General features: G+C 42.2%; 1 protein-coding gene across 1 annotated transcript; it reads right to left on the reverse strand.

Annotated features, from left to right (window-relative positions):
* Window positions 1-7,161: 7,161 nt before the first annotated feature.
* On the reverse strand, window positions 7,162-13,309 carry LOC117447419 (bactericidal permeability-increasing protein-like). The gene is made up of 8 exons (XM_071203275.1): window positions 13,125-13,309; window positions 12,984-13,043; window positions 10,756-10,923; window positions 10,604-10,672; window positions 10,478-10,520; window positions 10,333-10,397; window positions 8,216-8,292; window positions 7,162-8,065 (listed from the first exon to the last, which is right to left on the reverse strand). Exons 1-6 carry the CDS (start codon window positions 13,218-13,220, stop codon window positions 10,336-10,338), a joined length of 498 nt encoding a protein of 165 aa, XP_071059376.1. The 5' UTR covers window positions 13,221-13,309; the 3' UTR covers window positions 7,162-8,065; window positions 8,216-8,292; window positions 10,333-10,335.
* Window positions 13,310-20,049: the final 6,740 nt, after the last annotated feature.

The following is a 20,049-nucleotide window of genomic DNA, read 5'->3' on the forward strand; positions in this document are numbered from 1 at the left end:
TGACTTCACGTCACCACCACTAAGCTAAAGGCGGCTAATTAGTTCACCTGTAACACACAGGTGTGTCTCATTACACATACAGCAGCCACTCCTCTAAACCTGGCCGGTGAAGTGGTTTAACCTCATTTCATCTCTGCAGTACAAAACATTTTATTCACCAAGTAACTCATAAAGTATTAAGTTGAACAGTCTTAATGGATGTTTTAAAGTAAAGCAGGACTCTCAGCTCCACAAAGGAATTAACATGTGTTGGTGACTTGGCACATTTGCCTAATAAAAAAAAGCATTGTTTTGGTCACTTTTATTGTGAATTCAGTTTTTTGTCTGCAGAAGTCACGGTACTTATCATCATTACTCTCATAGAGATCATCTGCTTTATTTGCAGGTCAAGTCGTAGCCAATCAATTTACTGCCATGGCAAAGGAGTCGATCACCTGAAATATTTTAGCAGGTTTCAACAGGTATTGAGTGGAGTTGGATTCAGACTCACCTTCAGGGGGTGGAGGGTCTGCAGGTTGAAGCAGCAGTGTTGTAGTTTCCACTTTTCTCTCCTGTTGCTGAACTCAGAGGAAGTTGTTAGTTTGGTTTGAAGGTGAATCTGATCGTCTGTTTTTCAGTCCGTCTGTCTCTCTGCAGTGAGGGAGAATAACAAATTGTTTCCTGGTTTGTCTCAGGTGACTCAGGTGAGGGAGGAGTTCTGTCAGTATATGATATCAGTTTACAAATGTTAATCCATTAATCTCTAAGAACGTATCAACACTGACACTCCCATATTTGTTTTGCAAGTTTTTTTTTCTAACAATTGGTTCGTTTAGTTAGTACGATATTCAGATGCAGATGTCAATAAGTAAATACAAAAATTGGGATACAAATATACATAAAATAATAATAACATTTACATTTAAAAAGAATGTGGAATGACTTTTAAATAGAATTAAAAATAGTTCTTTTTACAAACATGAATATTTTATATAAATACAATCAAATGATATATAAAAAAAAACGTGAATAAAATGTAAAATAAAAAATAGAACATTAAAAAAACCATTTACAAATATTAAAACATTTATAAACATAACGTGATGCAAAATTCTATTTAATATCATTCTCTAAAAATATTTATAATTAAAACATTTAAAAAAATGTTAGAAATATTTAAATAATTTGACTCTTCTGTGTCTTAAAGAGTTAGTACAAGGTTTCATTTTAGATTTTGTTTAAAAGCTGTAACAGAGTAACATTAAATGTAAATACTCAAGTAAAGTACAAGTACCTCGAGATTATACTTAAAGGTGGGGTAGGTAAGTTTGAGAAACCGGCTCGAGATCGCTAGAATTTGAAAATACACAACCGGAGAAAATCTGCCACTTCCTTATAGAGCCCCTCCTCCAACACACACGAACGAGCACATGACCAATGAGGGCACGAGATAAGTTTGTGCCCCGATGGAAGGCTGACAGGCAGGTAGGCCATTGTACTTTTTACAGTATTACGGCTTCTACAGATGACATTTTTTTATGGATTTTTTGTCAAAGCACTTAAGATATTCATTGCTATCGGGATGTTAAGAGCATTCCATGGAATATAACAAAAAGTGTATCCCGAGCCGGTTTCTGAAACTTACCTACCCCACCCAGTACTTGGGTAAATGTACTTTGTTAGTTTCCCTCCTCTGCATATGGATGTAATCTAATACTGTTATATAACAAAGACGTAACAAACACATCCCCTCCCTCTCTTCTCTGGTTTACTAAACCATGTCATGAATAGGAAAATAATGTAAGTTTATGCAGCTAATAAATAACAACAAAGAAAACATGAAGTAAATGATAACAAATGTAGAGAAGTTATAATCAAAGCTGCAAATCTATCAATACCCAGATGCAAAGGGAACATGAATAAAAAATGAGTTTCATGGTGGTCAGATTAATGCAGGAAAGCCTTTAAAGAAAGTAATTAAGCTTTAAAATGGTTAAAGTGAACCCATCATTTTCTAAACGTAATTGATTATAAAAGGACACAGGCAAAGGTAAGGAAGGTTGTAAAAAAAGGCAAAGAAAACAAGCATTACCCAGTATTTACATATGGAGATGGGATAGCAACATCACATGAAGATAAAGCAGAACTACTAGCCAAAATATTCAATAAAAATGAAAAACTCTGATAATTGAACAGAGGATGGGAAACGAGGGAGAGACCAAACAAGGGAAGATAATCCAGGGAGTTACAGAGACCACACGGTACAAATAGTGTAATAAGTGTCCTCGCTGTCTCTGAGGAACTGCACACGGCTAAAGCAGCCTCCCTCTCCTCTGTCATCATCCTTTTGGACCTGTCTGCTGCATTCAACACGGTGAACCATGAGATCCTCCTTCGCACTCTCCAAGAATTTGGAGTTTCAGGCTCTGCGCTTTCCCTCCTCACCTCTTACCTCAAAGACCGCACCTACAGGGTAACTTGGAGAGGGTCAGAGTCCGACCCTTGTCAATTAACTACAGGGGTCCCTCAGGGCTCTGTTCTTGGTCCCCTCCTCTTCTCTCTGTACACAAACTCGCTCGGATCTGTCAATAGCCCGCATGGTTTTTCATACCACTGCTACGCTGACGACACCCAATTAATTCTGTCCTTTCCCCGCCCAGAGACCCAGGTCGTCGCACGCATCTCATGTTGCCATCAAACATCTCACCAAACATACATTTCGAGACCAAACATCCCATCAAAACGCATTTTAATGGCCAAACTAACCTTACAATAGGCATTTTCCACCGAGAATAAAACAAAGGTCGGCCATGTTTTTTTTTCTGCAAGGAGAAATTTGAAGATCACGTGACATAGACGCCAGCCATTGGAAATGAATGGTGAAAAAAAACGTAGGGATCTTACAATTTCAGAGGCGTTTTTGTAGAGATACTACGTCCTACGTTATGGACCAACGTAGTTATTACATGTTTCTGTTCCTGTTAGTGTTTACTTCCTCTCTGCCTTCTTCTGGTGATTTATCTGATGTACGGCACTCCGCTTTTTAACCTCTTTTCCTTTCTCTTTCTTGACCCTCGAAGAAAAATAGTCCGTTGTTACCGTTTAAACTACGTAACAATGTACCTTTCCTTACCTTGGAAAGTATCTAGATATCCATGCCCTAATGCAGTGGTTCTCAAAGTGGGGGGCGCGCAGAGGCATGACAGGGGAGAGACCTGGCGGATAAATGGTTAAAAAAAAAGATAAAAAAGAAAAATATCATAATTTGAAAATTATTGATTCGAAAATAATATGATGCAGTACAGTACTATTACGTCTGGGTCTCTGTGTTTCAAGACCCAAAGCTCTGTGTGTGTGTGTGTGTGTGTGTGTGTGTGTGTGTGTGTGTGTGTGTGTGTGTGTGTGTGTGTGTGTGTGTGTGTGTGTGTGTGTGTGTGTGTGTGTGTGTGGAACGAGCCATTTTGTGTGCGCGAGAGAGAGAGAGAGAGAGAGAGCGCACCGGTACCGGAGATCGTTGTTGTTAGTTTCTGGTGCTAGCGAGCTACGCTAACGGATATAAGGAGTTTTTTTCAACAACAAAGTGGAGGAGAGTCCTGTCCTGTCAGACTGAGAGACTCAGTGAGCTAAAGGACTCTCTCATTGTTATCTCAGTGGGTCTCAAACGTTTTGGTCACCATTAATGTAAACAATTATTTCCGAGGCACACGTTTATATGATCATTATAGTTATAAAAAAATAAGAGAATAAATGAAAAACAGGTATGAAATACTATATGATAGTAAAAACAAGAATAAAGTTTAAAAGGGTGATTTGTAAAATATCCATAAAGAAAAAGTAAATCTGTTTACAGTTCTGTTTCAAATGGGTGTTGAGAGATGTATCCATAGAACTCTTCATTTTGCTCTCAAAGATTGATGCATTTAACTTCAATATTTTAAAATAAAGTAACAGTTGTGGGTACGTTGTGCATATGCGTGGGGATTGTTGCAGTAGAAAATTCAACTGTAGCGACCGGTACATTAATGGGAAACCCTAAATGTTTGAGCACCCTCTATGAAACGTCAAGCTACCCCACAGCACCCCCAAAAGAAATCTCTTGTGCCGCCACTGAGCCTGACTATTTGTTTTGGGGGGGCCTGCCTTTTTTTTTTCTCCAAAGGGGGGGCCTGACAGAATTTCTTTGAGAACCACTGCCCGTCCTCGTGTGAACGAACGGTCTATATGACACTAAACAGTAACGCAAACGTCCTCGTGTGGCCGCAGCCTAAGTGTCTGAGTTCTTAACAATTCTTCTCAGGAGTTGCCCAAGGTATGAGGTGCCGGGCGGAAGTGGGGATACTCACAAGCTCCCGGTTGGGTGCTTCTTTGTTGGAGTTTACCCCAGTCGACGAAAGGGTTGCCTCCTTACGCCTGTGGGTTATGGGGGGGGAAATTCTGACGTGTGTGTGTGTGCGTGTGTGTGTGTGTGTGTGTGTGTGTGTGTGTGTGTGTGTGTGTGTGTGTGTGTGTGTGTGTGTGTGTGTGCACCAAACAGCAGTTCAGAGTATCCAGCCTTCTTGGAGACCCTGGCAAGAGTCCTGTATGGGGCTCCTGAAGGTGACTCTTTAATCGTGCTGGGAGACTTCAACGCACATGTGGGCAATGATGGAGATACTTGTGATTGGGAGGAACGGCCCCCCTGATCTGAACCGGAGTGGTGGTTTGTTACTGGACTTCTGTGCTAGTCATGGATTGGCCATAACAAACACCATGTTCGAACATAAGGATGCTCATAAATGTACGTGTTACCAGAGCACCCTAGGCAGAAAATCCATGATCGATTTCGGACGCTCGGGTAAAGAGAGGGGTGGAGTGATCACCATCTGGTGGTGAGTTGGGTCGAGTGGCGGGGGAAGCGTCTGGATAGAACTGGTAAGCCCAAACGTGTAGTTCGGGTGAACTGGGAACGTCTGGAGGAGGCCCAAGTTCAGGAGGCCTTCAACTCCCACCTCCGGCAGAGCTTTTCGGGCATCCCTTTGGAGGCTGGGGACATTGAACCAGAGTGGGCGGTGTTCAAAGCCTCTATTGTCGAAGCCGTGGCGGGGAGCTGTGGTCTCAAGGTCCTAGGTGCCTCAAGGGGCGGTAACCCTCGAACCTCCTGGTGGACACCGGTGGTCAGGGAAGCCGTCCGACTGAAGAAGGAGGCCTTCAGGGATTTGTTATCCCGGGGGACTCCCGAGGCACTAGCAAGGTACCGACAGGTCCGAAGGGCAGCGGCCTTAGCCGTGGCCGAGGCAAAGCAGCGGGTGTGGGAGAAGTTCGGAGAAGCCATGGAAAAAGATTTTCGGGCGGCACCAAAGTTGTTCTGGAAAACTATCCGACACCTCAGGAGGGGGAAGCAGGGAACCATCCAAGCTGTTTACAGTAAGGATGGGACGCTGTTGACCTCAACTGATGGAGTGTTAGGGCGTGGGAAGGAACACTTTGAGGAACTCCTGAACCCGACAACTCCGCCCTCTGGAGAGGGCAGAGCTGGAGTATGACGGGGGATCAACACCAATCTCCCGGGGGGAGGTCACTGAGGTCGTCAAACAACTCCACAGTGGCAAAGCCCCTGGGGGTGGACGAGATCCGCCCAGAAATGCTGAAGGCTCTGGGTGTTGAGAGACTGTCATAGTTGACACGTCTCATCAACGTTGCGTGGAAGTCGGAAACAGTACCGAAGGAGTGGCAGACCGGGGTGGTGGTTAGCTTTCCCTGCATTTTACTCAGGTGTAACTAAAGTGTGCTTTAAGAGTTGTTTATATTTCACAACATTAGTCAGAATCTGCAAAGTAACTAAAATAAATGTAGTCGAGTAAAAATACCAGATTAACCTCTGAATTGTAGTGGAGTAGAATTACAAAGTAACACTGAGCTGTCATGTGGGTATATATTAATGCTGCCCATTATGGATACAAGCGATTTTCAGCAATTTAGTAATTACATGTTTTAAATGTGTACACACCAATGTGTTTCCTATCGCCTAAACCTCCAGGGCTGTACACAGTTTAACACTGTCAACTTCTAATTTTGAGAAAAAAGAAAAGGTCTTTTAAAACTACAATTCCCAGTAGAGACGTGCCATAGAGAACATGTTGCGAAACACAATAGCCAGCATGTGTAGTTCTCGGGGGGCGTTCAAATCCAGTTTTGAATAGTCTGCCGTGGTTTCGTTCCATTTCAAAGAGCTTGACGCTCGGCGTAACCTTGGCGCACTGCCACTCCAACATCCAATCCCAGAGCTTGAAGATTAATCACGAGGTTTGTCAAAGCGGACAGGCATAGTCACAACAATAGCTTGGGATTGTGGGTAGTGTAGTCTCTTTGGCGCTCCACATTTCAGAGAAAACAAGTTGTTTCTCAGAATTGAAGGGGAAAAACACAAAAGCATTGTACACAATTTAAACCTATCAATGTCGTTTTATTAACAAAGGTAATCTGGTGTTTTTGAGTTGATGAGTAGTGGAGATATCACTGTCAAATCAATCGACAGTAAGGAGAATACTTACTTCCGGGTGTACAATTCTCCGTTATCCAATGGGAATGGACGCTCACATTGCCTTTAAGACCTGCCGACATAAATGGATGCGGTGCTTCCCTAAGCGTCAAATACCGCCGCCGATGGGAATACATTGCAATCGGTTGAAAGCTCTTTGCGTCCGTTTATGAAGCTGAAGGAGCCTCGGCGCGTCACAACTGGACGCCACGGGACCCTGACCAAGCGTCACTCCTGGACGCTTAGGGAGTGAGAGTGTGTTGAAACAGACTTGGGGCTTAACAGGCTAGCAATGCAATTTGACAAACTGCTAACCATGGATGAAAGTAATAGACCTGTACCTCATAACTGGGTTACCATAACGTGTTATCAATTACCCGCCGCTTATCTTTTCTACCCAATTTGTCGGTTGATCCTTGTCAATTCAATATGATCAAACCACACATTCACAGTCCCAAAGATGCAGATTAACAGAGTGTTTTAGTTTTAATAAACCCCATTAAGCATGATTATTTAATGTTATAGAGAATTCTTTCAAGATTTCTCGTGTGTGTTTTGTGTTTATGGGGAAAAAGTTCTATTGCTATCACTTTTTAAACCCTAGTTACTGTCAGGCTGTACTTCACATATCGGGAACATTTACCTAAAGATGGAGATTAAAAGCATTTGGTTTGAAACAATTTATTTATTCTAAAATGAAAAATACGCAGGTGTTCCAGTGTTTAATACAATCATGTAAAACTCATTATCATGAATTCTGCTACTATTGTAACAAACCAACCACTAGATAAAAACAATTAAAGCATGTCAAAGCAAAGTCAGTAACAATCATCAGGAGCAAAACACATTTTGAAAAACTTGAGAGCAGAAAACATGACATTAATTGTGTCTATTTACATATTGAACTGACGACTCTCTAATAAAATAATTAGGTGGAACTTGTGCTGCTCTAAGCTCCAAAAAGAAATATTTGGAAAAACTCGAGAGCAGTGCCTTTTTTTCAGAAAACACGACATGTCTTGTGAGCGGATTAATGGAGGAACTATTTTCTTTCAATCAAACTTCAACCCATCAACGATTGAGCACCAGCATCTCGTCTATGAGTCGCTGCATGCTTCGTTAATCGCATTGGCACGTGTCATTTTGCAAAAAGAAAATAGTTCCTACAACTAACTGCTCACAACAATGTCTGTGGATTATGTTAAGTAACTGGAAAGAGACATTGTGCTGGTGAGTTGTATTGAAAATCACTCTGTGAGATACAAAACCAGAAACCTTTGAGTCATACATTTTTCATAAATTTGGCAGCAGAGAGTGCTGATTGATTGTTTAAAAAAAAGACGCAAACCTTGTCCAGCTGACTGTGCCCTATCTACATTGTATGAGGTTCATAGTTAATAGAAAAGCAGCATGAAAACCTGGGTTGATATCCCGAACAGGTGATCAGCATTTGACGGTAATATTTCTACATGATGAACTGTGATTGTGTCTTCATGATGCAGAATTGGAAGCTTCCAGAAATGCCACTCAACCCGTGAACTGAACATCGGTCCCAATCATCACGTGGTCCTAGAGAGGAATAAACCAAAATTAAGAACAGCTTAAAAATCTAATAATTATGTAAATTGTCTGGATATTTAAGATTTCTCTTCCGAGTTATTGGCCCTCGAAAAAATCCATGTCATATAATGAATACAGCTTTATAGGAAACAGTCTGACCTTCAGGACCAGCAGCTGAGTGTTCACCAGCTTCATCTTTCCAAGTGTCGGAAGAGGGTATCCCTTTGCAAGTTCAGCTATGAAGCAAAATGCAGACATTTAGAAAAACTAGTCCCAAAAATCTAATGTGGAAAACGTGGTTGTGATATAATCGCAAAAGTGTTATATTAGGTTTTAAGTGTATTGGACATTTCATGCATTAAATTGCTTAAAAAATGAAAATGCAACACATAAGATTTAACTGAAAAAGGGGGATAAGTTATGACTTTAAAACTGGTTCAATATCATTTATATGAAAATGAAAAGATAAAATACACACTAGCAATATGCAACACGATTAAATACATATGAATAATAGATAAACATTTTTTTAAATGGGCAACAAAGTGTGCCTTTCAGTACGGTGGCTGAGAGGTGCAATCGACAATTACAAAGTGTGAAACACTTTAACAAATCTTGGGACATATTTACATTTTATAAAACACATTTACATTTTATAAAACAAATTTACATTAGCAAAACACTTTTACCAAAGAAAAAACTATTTAACATTAACGAAAACAAATTAAGAAGATGCGAAACACTTTAACAAGCTAGAGAATCAAACCGGAAAGTGAATGCCCATCATACCAGAAGTGACGTGCAAGTGATTGACACAAACTTAAGTTTGCTTTGGGGGATAGACCGCCGGTACCTATGGACCTTATGGTTGTTAAACATGTTTTGTCCATTCTGTGGAAACCACCTGGGCCAAGTGACATGGTTTTTCTCATCACAATATACTTTCTCTTGCGCAAGAGATACGTTCTCGTCCACACAAGAAAGTTACAGGTTCGCCAAGTAGAAAGAAAGTATATCGTGATGAGCAAAACCATGTCACTTGGCCCAGGTGGTTTCCACAGAACGGACAAAACATGTTTAACAACCATAAACACACTCGTACCGTCCATAGGTACTGGCGGTCTATCCCCCAAAGCAAACTTAGTTGTGTCAATCACTTGCACGTCACTTCTGGTATGATGGGCATTCCCTTTCCGGTTTGATTCTCTAGTTTGTTAAAGTGTTTCTGCAAATGTTAAAGTGTTTCAGCAAATGTTAAAGTGTTTCAGCAAATGTTAAAGTGTTTTGGCAAATGTTAAAGTGTTTTGTTAAAGTGTTTTGGCATTGGTTTTAAAGACAAAAAAATTAACGCCACTAATTATTTTAACGCGATTAACGCATGTGTATTCTTTTCCTCGGCCGCTCCGTAGTTTCAGAGCGCATCCAGTTTAAAATACCATCGACAAGCTGATGCTGACAGCCCTGCTCCTTCTGCCCGCTTGCAGCAGACCACACTTCCACGCTCACCGGCAGGCACCGATTGGCCATCGGGAGGACCGGGAGGGTGTGTGTATGTGTGGCCCGAGCGAGCGAGAGACAGACCTTACCTGTATTGTTGTTGTTAGCATCTGGTGCTAGCTAGCTGCGCTAACGGATATAGGAGCTGTTTAAATGAAAACAGAGGAGCGACATTTCGCCACAACTGCGCCGAGCACTTGACTTGATGCAGGAAAGCCAGACAGTGGGGACATTGTACGAGAAGTCAGCACACTCAGCATGGATAGTGCGAAACATGATTTCAGTGTCCAAGCAGCTCGAGCATATGCCTTGAGTTGCACATAGCTCCAACAATACATCTCTCACTCACACACACACACACACCACACACACACACACACACACACACACACACACACACACACACACACACACACACACACACACACACACACACACACACACACACACACACACACACACACACACACACACACACCACACACACACACACACACACACACACACACACACACACACACACACACACCACACAACCACACACACACACTTTGTATTGTATGAGAGTTTCCAGTTTGAATTGAGGCGAATATTTGTAATGTTCAGAGGTTGTTGTGTTAATATTCATGGTAATATTTGTCATTGTTCAAATGATAATAAACATTAGCATAAAGCATATTTGTCCACTCATATGTTGATAAGAGTATTAAAAACATTTCAATCTGTCAGTCCTCTCATCAAGGCACGGCGGGTCTTAGTAGTTCATAAAGAGTACTCACCATTCATTGTAGTTTATCACCACGAAATTGAGGACTGTTTGGAAGATGCTGTTGAGGATACCGACCTGCAGGTTAGGGTTAGGGTTTGTTAGTTATGTTGGTACTGAATATGCACACTGTGACTTGTGTTAGAATGAGTTCTCACCTGAAAGTCTCCGACATCGCTCGTCCCCAGGGTCAGATCCATTCTGTGCAAATGAGGCAAATGAAACTGTCATGCTCGTCTTCACAAAGAACTTTTGGCCCCATTTTTTTGTTTTTAGTTACTCACTTGTTTAGGGTGACACCTCCGGCCAACCTCGTTCCACCTGACAAACACTCGGGCGCTGACACTGGAGACCTGTAAAGACAATATAGTGAGACAGTTCCCAACGTAGAACCAACAAATGGCTTTTCATTTATCACACCAGCTGTGTAACCTACCAAGTTCAGGACAAAGAGAGGCGTAAGTGTGGCGTTGGGTTGGATAGCGTAAGCTGTCACTGAGGCAAAGCTCTGAACTGTCGCGTTGTTGGGTTCAAACGTGATGACTGGAGCTTTCGCCATCTTCACCAGAAGTTTCATCATCAGACCTGGGAAACGCTGAGCAATCTGAAAAGAAGATATATAGCTGACAAAAACACTAATACACTGGTGCAGAGTCCTTGAGCATGTTCAACTTCTAGTTTCCCCGTCTTTACTTTTGCAATTTTTTGGACCGGTTAGATGCCTGAAATAAGGTCTGTGGTTAACTCAAGCTGAGGAAATGTTTACGTTTTATTCTTTGACATATTACGTCAGCAAATACCCCACTCATGAATGTCCAAAGCTTCTATGAGAAATACAACAGTAGATGCTAACAAGTGTCTAAAGAAGCGATAAACGTAAGTGCGCCTTTAGCTTAGCGGTGGTGATCCATCCATCCATCCATCTTCTCCCGCTTATCCGTGGTCGGGTCGTAGGGGTAGCAGTTCCAGCAGAGAGCCCCAAACTTTCTTTTCCCTGGCGACATCAACCAGCTCTGACTGGGGGATCCCAAGGCGCTCCCAGGCCAGCGAAGAGATATAATCCCTCCACCTGGTCCTAGGTCTACCCCTTGGTCTCTTCCCAGCTGGACGTGCCTGGAACACCTCCCTAGGGAGGCGCCCAGGTGGCATCCTAACTAGGTGCCCGAACCACCTCAACTGGCTCCTTTCGACGCGAAGGAGGAGCGGCTCAACTCTGAGTCTCTCCCTGATGACCGAGCTTCTCACCTTATCCCTAAGGGAGACGCCAGCCACCCTGCGGAGAAAACCCATCTCGGCCGCTTGTATCCGCGATCTCGTTCTTTCGGTTATGACCCATCCTTCATGACCATGGGTGAGGGTAGGAATGAAAATGGCCCGGTAGACAGAGAGCTTTGCCTTCTGGCTCAGCTCCCTTTTCGTCACAACGGTGCGGTAAAGCGACTGCAGTACCCCTCCCGCTGCTCCGATTCTCCGGCCCATCTCACGCTCCATTGTTCCCTCACTCGAGAACAAGACCCCCGAGATACTTGAACTCCTTCACTTGGGGTAAGGACTCATTCCCTACTTGGAGTGGACAGTCCATCGGTTTCCTGTTGAGAACCATGGCCTCAGATTTGGAGGTGCTGATCCTCATCCCAGCCGCTTCACACTCGGTTGCGAACCGATCCAGTGAGTGCTGAAGGTCGCAGACCGATGAAGCCATTAGAACCCCATCATCTGCAAAAAGCAGTGGTGCAATCCTTAGTCCACCGAACTGCAGACCCCCTCCCCCACGACTACGCCTCGAAATCCGATCCATGTATATTACAAACAGGATTGGTGACAAAGCGCAGCCCTGGCGGAGGCCAACCCTCACCGGAAATGGGGTCCGACTTACTGCCGAGGACCCGGACACAACTCTCGCTTTGGGAGTACAGAGATTGGATGGCCCTGAGTAGAGACCCCCTCACCCCATACTCCCGCAGCACCTCCCACAGTAACTCCCCTGGGAACTCGGTCATACGCCTTCTCCAAGTCTACAAAACACATGTAGACCGGATAAGCGTACTCCCAGGCCCCCTCCAGGATCCTTGCGAGAGTAAAAGCTTGATCCGTCGTTCCACGACCAGGACTGAATCCGCATTGTTCCTCCTCAATCTGAGTTTCGACAATAGGCCTGACCCTCCTTTCGAGTACCTTAGAGTAAACTTTCCCGGGGAGGCTGAGTAGTGTGATGCCTCTGTAATTGGCACACCCCCTCTGATCCCCCTTTTTAAAAAGAGGAACCACCACCCCGGTCTGCCACTCTTTCGGTACTGTTTCCGACTTCCACGCAACGTTGATGAGACATGTCAACCATGACAGTCCCACAACACCCAGAGCCGCGGTGGTGATGCGCAGCTAATTTGTATTTAGCCTAAAGTTCGTTTTTTACTTCCAGTGATTACAATTATGCTTCAAAAATCATAAATGTGGTGTTAATATGTGGAGAATATCCTGTTGAACAGAACATGTAAGAATCATAAACGTGAGTTTGCCACAAATCCTATTTTCTGCAATATACTCAAACCCAATGGAAAAATCCCATTATGATTCTAACTTCCGCTTCGGCTTACAAAAATATGTCATCCATGCACCAATCTATAAAGACAATGCTTTGTATCAATGAGTATAATCAGTTCTCACCTGTGGGATGAAAACTCCAAACGTTTGGGTGTTGAGTCGGATGGGAGAGATTGTTGGGATCTGTTGAGAGTCAGAAAGGTTGAATATCATTGTGATCTCACGTAAAAAGATAGATGAGTGAATCAGGAGGATTTAGCTAACCATGTCATCAGTGATGTACAGGCTGAGGGCTCCAGCTGTGTTGTAGACGAAGGCCGCAGATTCGATGGTGAAGGAGGAAACGCCGATGTACAACATGTTGTTGATCTGGGGCGGCAGGGAAAAGACTGCGGGGGAAAAGGGAGGCTCCTGATGCTTCCCGATGTTGTAGAATTCACCCTAAAAGACAAAGAAAACAAAGAAACAGAACATTTGCAACGTAACCATGACTGTCTATTTCTTAATAACCAAACTGCAGAGGTGGGAAGCAATGGAGTACAGCCCCACCTAGTGTCAGCAGAAAGTATTACAAATAATGATTACAAAAAAATGCAAAAAATAAATAATAAAATATATTTTAAGATCATGTTTAATCATCTGATTCGTCTCATTGCTGTTTTAGTCTGTGTTCTTCTAATTAGTGTATACAGTGTGTGCCTATTGAGCTGTTTAGAGCCATGTGGGACAAAACCCGATCCTGCCCCTCCCTCTCACTGTCTAAAATGAATGGTGACTGTAAACACTACACTGCGCATGCTCAGAGTATTTTCCTATTTAATGTGTGTGGCAAACAAATAATGACCATAGGGGCATAGTGCTGCCATCCCCACCATACGTCATCTCACATTGGCTGTACGTGTGCCGCGAAAAGTGTGGTGTGAGAAGAGGAGACGAGAGAGCTGCAGTGACGCGTCCTAAAACCCGGAAGTAACAACATGAAGGGGACATGAACGACAATAATGAACCAACACCGAACACAGGAAAAGACAAGACTAAATACAGGGAGGGGTAATCACGAGACGAGAAACAGCCAGGCAGGGAAGGAGAAACACAAGGGCAACAGGTGAACACAATCAGACAATCAGACACATCAGGGAAACTAACGACAGGGAGGAAGACAAAACACAGGGAGAACAGAATAGCAAAATAAAACCATGACAAGACAGACCAAACTAAAACCGTGACATAAAACTAAGATCGTGACACATATGGATGTATTCTAACACTGTTATATAACAAAGACGTAATGAACGCTTTCCCTCCCTCTCTTCTCTGGCTTACTAAACCATGGCATGTATAGGAACATAATGTAAGTTTATACAGCTAATACATAATAATAAACAAAACATGAAGTAAATGATAACAAATTTAGAGAACTTATAATCAAAGCTGTAAATCTATCAATACCAAGAAGCAAAGGGAACATTCATTTAAAAAGCAGTTTCATGGTGGACAAATGAATGCAGGAAAGCCAAAGGTAAAAAGGCAAAATAGCAACATATTAAATAGGAGGCATGCATTAAATATTAGAGATAAAGTGTTATTCCCTTCCGCCTGCCTCCGCTCATCAGAAGCCAACCTCCTATCCATCCCCACCCACATCAATCACCGGACCTGGGGGGACAGAGCCTTCTCCGTCGCTGCCCCCTCCCTCTGGAACTCACTCCCCCAACCCATCAGAGACTGCACTGACTTCACCACCTTAAAAGACTCACAAAAACTCACCTCTTCAATCTGGCTTTTAATGTGTGATTGTTTTTGTATTTTACTTTAACTTGAACGATATATTTTATTTGTTGTTCCTTTTCTTTGCTTTTCTTTTCACTATATCTGTAAAGCGTCTTTGAGCACCGGTAAAAGCGCTAAAAAAATAAATCTATTATTATTATTGAAAACTGAAGCCACGCTCACATAGCAAGCCTTATTGCTGAATCTTGTTTTGTTCGGCATACTCTTCAAATTTAAACAAAATCAGAATCCACTTTAAACCCGTCTCAGCCCTGAATTGACCTACATGTCAAATAACAATATATATAATGGTAATAAGAGACATCAGACGCTTCTTTCAAGGTGCTATTTTCAGACCACTTTATGATTGTTGAAGCTAAAAAGCTAACATTAGGCTATACAGGAACTACGGGTCACATGACTTCACGTCACCACCTCTAAGCTAAAGGTGGCTAATGTTGGGCTATAAGGAACTAGCACGGTCACATGACTTCATGTCGCCACCGCTAAGCTAAAGGTGGCTAATGTGGGCTATAAAGGAACTACAGCACGGTCACATGACTTCACGTCACCACCTCTACGCTACAGGCGGCTAATGTTGGGCTATTAAGGAACTACAGCACAGTCACATGACTTCACGTCACCACCGCTAAGCTAAAGGTGGCTAATGTTGGGCTATGAAGGAACTACAGCACAGTCACATGACTTCACGTCACCACCGCTAAGCTAAAGGCGGCTAATGTTGGGCTATAAAGGAACTACAGAATGGTCACATGACTTCATGTCGCCACCGCTAAGCTAAAGGTGGCTAATGTTGGACTGTCAAGGAACTACAGCACGGTCACATGACTTCACGTCACCACCACTAAGCTAAAGGCGGCTAATTAGTTCACCTGTAACACACAGGTGTGTCTCATTACACATACAGCAGCCACTCCTCTAAACCTGGCCGGTGAAGTGGTTTAACCTCATTTCATCTCTGCAGTACAAAACATTTTATTCACCAAGTAACTCATAAAGTATTAAGTTGAACAGTCTTAATGGATGTTTTAAAGTAAAGCAGGACTCTCAGCTCCACAAAGGAATTAACATGTGTTGGTGACTTGGCACATTTGCCTAATAAAAAAAAGCATTGTTTTGGTCACTTTTATTGTGAATTCAGTTTTTTGTCTGCAGAAGTCACGGTACTTATCATCATTACTCTCATAGAGATCATCTGCTTTATTTGCAGGTCAAGTCGTAGCCAATCAATTTACTGCCATGGCAAAGGAGTCGATCACCTGAAATATTTTAGCAGGTTTCAACAGGTATTGAGTGGAGTTGGATTCAGACTCACCTTCAGGGGGTGGAGGGTCTGCAGGTTGAAGCAGCAGTGTTGTAGTTTCCACTTTTCTCTCCTGTTGCTGAACTCAGAGGAAGTTGTTAGTTTGGTTGAGGTGAATCTGATCGTCTGTTTTTCAGTCCGTCTGTCTCTCTGCAGTGAGGGAGAATAACAAATTGTTTCCTGGTTTGTCTCAGGTGACTCAGGTGAGGGAGGAGTTCTGTCAGTATATGATATCAGTTTACAAATGTTAATCCATTAATCTCTAAGAACGTATCAACACTGACACTCCCATATTTGTTTTGCAAGTTTTTTTTTCTAACAATTGGTTCGTTTAGTTAGTACGATATTCAGATGCAGATGTCAATAAGTAAATACAAAAATTGGGATACAAATATACATAAAATACTAATAACATTTACATTTAAAAGAATGTGGAATGACTTTTAAATAGAATTAAAAATAGTTCTTTTTACAAACATGAATATTTTATATAAATACAATCAAATGATATATAAAAAAAAACGTGAATAAAATGTAAAATAAAAATAGAACATTAAAAAAACCATTTACAAATATTAAAACATTTATAAACATAACGTGATGCAAAATTCTATTTAATATCATTCTCTAAAAATATTTATAATTAAAACATTTAAAAAATGTTAGAAATATTTAAATAATTTGACTCTTCTGTGTCTTAAAGAGTTAGTACAAGGTTTCATTTTAGATTTTGTTTAAAAGCTGTAACAGAGTAACATTAAATGTAAATACTCAAGTAAAGTACAAGTACCTCGAGATTATACTTAAGGTGGGGTAGGTAAGTTTGAGAAACCGGCTCGAGATCGCTAGAATTTGAAAATACACAACCGGAGAAAATCTGCCACTTCCTTATAGAGCCCCTCCTCCAACACACACGAACGAGCACATGACCAATGAGGGCACGAGATAAGTTTGTGCCCCGATGGAAGGCTGACAGGCAGGTAGGCCATTGTACTTTTTTACAGTATTACGGCTTCTACAGATGACATTTTTTTATGGATTTTTTGTCAAAGCACTTAAGATATTCATTGCTATCGGGATGTTAAGAGCATTCCATGGAATATAACAAAAGTGTATCCCGAGCCGGTTTCTGAAACTTACCTACCCCACCCAGTACTTGGGTAATGTACTTTGTTAGTTTCCCTCCTCTGCATATGGATGTAATCACAACTGTTATATAACAAAGACGTAATAATCACTTTCCCCCTGTTCTCACTTCTCTGGATAGTAAACCATGTCATGAATAGGAAAATAATGTAAGTTTATGCAGCTAATAAATAACAACAAAGAAAACATTAAGTCAATAATAACAAATGTAGAGAAGTTATAATCAAAGCTGCAAATCTATCAATACCCAGATGCAAAGGGAACATGAATAAAAAATGAGTTTCATGGTGGTCAGATTAATGCAGGAAAGCCTTTAAAGAAAGTAATTAAGCTTTAAAATGGTTAAAGTGAACCCATCATTTTCTAAACGTAATTGATTATAAAAGGACACAGGCAAAGGTAAGGAAGGTTGTAAAAAAAGGCAAAGAAAACAAGCATTACCCAGTATTTACATATGGAGATGGGATAGCAACATCACATGAAGATAAAGCAGAACTACTAGCCAAAATATTCAATAAAAATGAAAAACTCTGATAATTGAACAGAGGATGGGAAACGAGGGAGAGACCAAACAAGGGAAGATAATCCAGGGAGTTACAGAGACCACACGGTACAAATAGTGTAATAAGTGTCCTCGCTGTCTCTGAGGAACTGCACACGGCTAAAGCAGCCTCCCTCTCCTCTGTCATCATCCTTTTGGACCTGTCTGCTGCATTCAACACGGTGAACCATGAGATCCTCCTTCGCACTCTCCAAGAATTTGGAGTTTCAGGCTCTGCGCTTTCCCTCCTCACCTCTTACCTCAAAGACCGCACCTACAGGGTAACTTGGAGAGGGTCAGAGTCCGACCCTTGTCAATTAACTACAGGGGTCCCTCAGGGCTCTGTTCTTGGTCCCCTCCTCTTCTCTCTGTACACAAACTCGCTCGGATCTGTCAATAGCCCGCATGGTTTTTCATACCACTGCTACGCTGACGACACCCAATTAATTCTGTCCTTTCCCCGCCCAGAGACCCAGGTCGTCGCACGCATCTCATGTTGCCATCAAACATCTCACCAAACATACATTTCGAGACCAAACATCCCATCAAAACGCATTTTAATGGCCAAACTAACCTTACAATAGGCATTTTCCACCGAGAATAAAACAAAGGTCGGCCATGTTTTTTTTTCTGCAAGGAGAAATTTGAAGATCACGTGACATAGACGCCAGCCATTGGAAATGAATGGTGAAAAAAAACGTAGGGATCTTACAATTTCAGAGGCGTTTTTGTAGAGATACTACGTCCTACGTTATGGACCAACGTAGTTATTACATGTTTCTGTTCCTGTTAGTGTTTACTTCCTCTCTGCCTTCTTCTGGTGATTTATCTGATGTACGGCACTCCGCTTTTTAACCTCTTTTCCTTTCTCTTTCTTGACCCTCGAAGAAAAATAGTCCGTTGTTACCGTTTAAACTACGTAACAATGTACCTTTCCTTACCTTGGAAAGTATCTAGATATCCATGCCCTAATGCAGTGGTTCTCAAAGTGGGGGGCGCGCAGAGGCATGACAGGGGAGAGACCTGGCGGATAAATGGTTAAAAAAAAAGATAAAAAAGAAAAATATCATAATTTGAAAATTATTGATTCGAAAATAATATGATGCAGTACAGTACTATTACGTCTGGGTCTCTGTGTTTCAAGACCCAAAGCTCTGTGTGTGTGTGTGTGTGTGTGTGTGTGTGTGTGTGTGTGTGTGTGTGTGTGTGTGTGTGTGTGTGTGTGTGTGTGTGTGTGTGTGTGTGTGTGTGTGTGTGGAACGAGCCATTTTGTGTGCGCGAGAGAGAGAGAGAGAGAGAGAGCGCACCGGTACCGGAGATCGTTGTTGTTAGTTTCTGGTGCTAGCGAGCTACGCTAACGGATATAAGGAGTTTTTTTCAACAACAAAGTGGAGGAGAGTCCTGTCCTGTCAGACTGAGAGACTCAGTGAGCTAAAGGACTCTCTCATTGTTATCTCAGTGGGTCTCAAACGTTTTGGTCACCATTAATGTAAACAATTATTTCCGAGGCACACGTTTATATGATCATTATAGTTATAAAAAAATAAGAGAATAAATGAAAAACAGGTATGAAATACTATATGATAGTAAAAACAAGAATAAAGTTTAAAAGGGTGATTTGTAAAATATCCATAAAGAAAAAGTAAATCTGTTTACAGTTCTGTTTCAAATGGGTGTTGAGAGATGTATCCATAGAACTCTTCATTTTGCTCTCAAAGATTGATGCATTTAACTTCAATATTTTAAAATAAAGTAACAGTTGTGGGTACGTTGTGCATATGCGTGGGGATTGTTGCAGTAGAAAATTCAACTGTAGCGACCGGTACATTAATGGGAAACCCTAAATGTTTGAGCACCCTCTATGAAACGTCAAGCTACCCCACAGCACCCCCAAAAGAAATCTCTTGTGCCGCCACTGAGCCTGACTATTTGTTTTGGGGGGGCCTGCCTTTTTTTTTTCTCCAAAGGGGGGGCCTGACAGAATTTCTTTGAGAACCACTGCCCGTCCTCGTGTGAACGAACGGTCTATATGACACTAAACAGTAACGCAAACGTCCTCGTGTGGCCGCAGCCTAAGTGTCTGAGTTCTTAACAATTCTTCTCAGGAGTTGCCCAAGGTATGAGGTGCCGGGCGGAAGTGGGGATACTCACAAGCTCCCGGTTGGGTGCTTCTTTGTTGGAGTTTACCCCAGTCGACGAAAGGGTTGCCTCCTTACGCCTGTGGGTTATGGGGGGGGAAATTCTGACGTGTGTGTGTGTGCGTGTGTGTGTGTGTGTGTGTGGTGTGTGTGTGTGTGTGTGTGTGTGTGTGTGTGTGTGTGTGTGTGCACCAAACAGCAGTTCAGAGTATCCAGCCTTCTTGGAGACCCTGGCAAGAGTCCTGTATGGGGCTCCTGAAGGTGACTCTT

The sequence above is a fragment of the Pseudochaenichthys georgianus genome, chromosome 5 (genome assembly GCF_902827115.2).
Source record: "Pseudochaenichthys georgianus chromosome 5, fPseGeo1.2, whole genome shotgun sequence".
Taxonomy (NCBI): domain Eukaryota; kingdom Metazoa; phylum Chordata; class Actinopteri; order Perciformes; family Channichthyidae; genus Pseudochaenichthys; species Pseudochaenichthys georgianus.

Bases quoted from the DNA above. Each gene is read 5' to 3' on its own strand.
- LOC117447419 (XM_071203275.1), bottom strand. From the start codon at position 13,220: ATGTTGTACATCGGCGTTTCCTCCTTCACCATCGAATCTGCGGCCTTC. The intron at 13,044-13,124 runs GTTAGCTAAATC...GACTCTCAACAG, and splicing joins TGTACATCACTGATGACATG to ATCCCAACAATCTCTCCCAT. The intron at 10,673-10,755 runs GTAGGTTACACA...TTGTCTTTACAG, and splicing joins CTCTCTTTGTCCTGAACTTG to GTCTCCAGTGTCAGCGCCCG.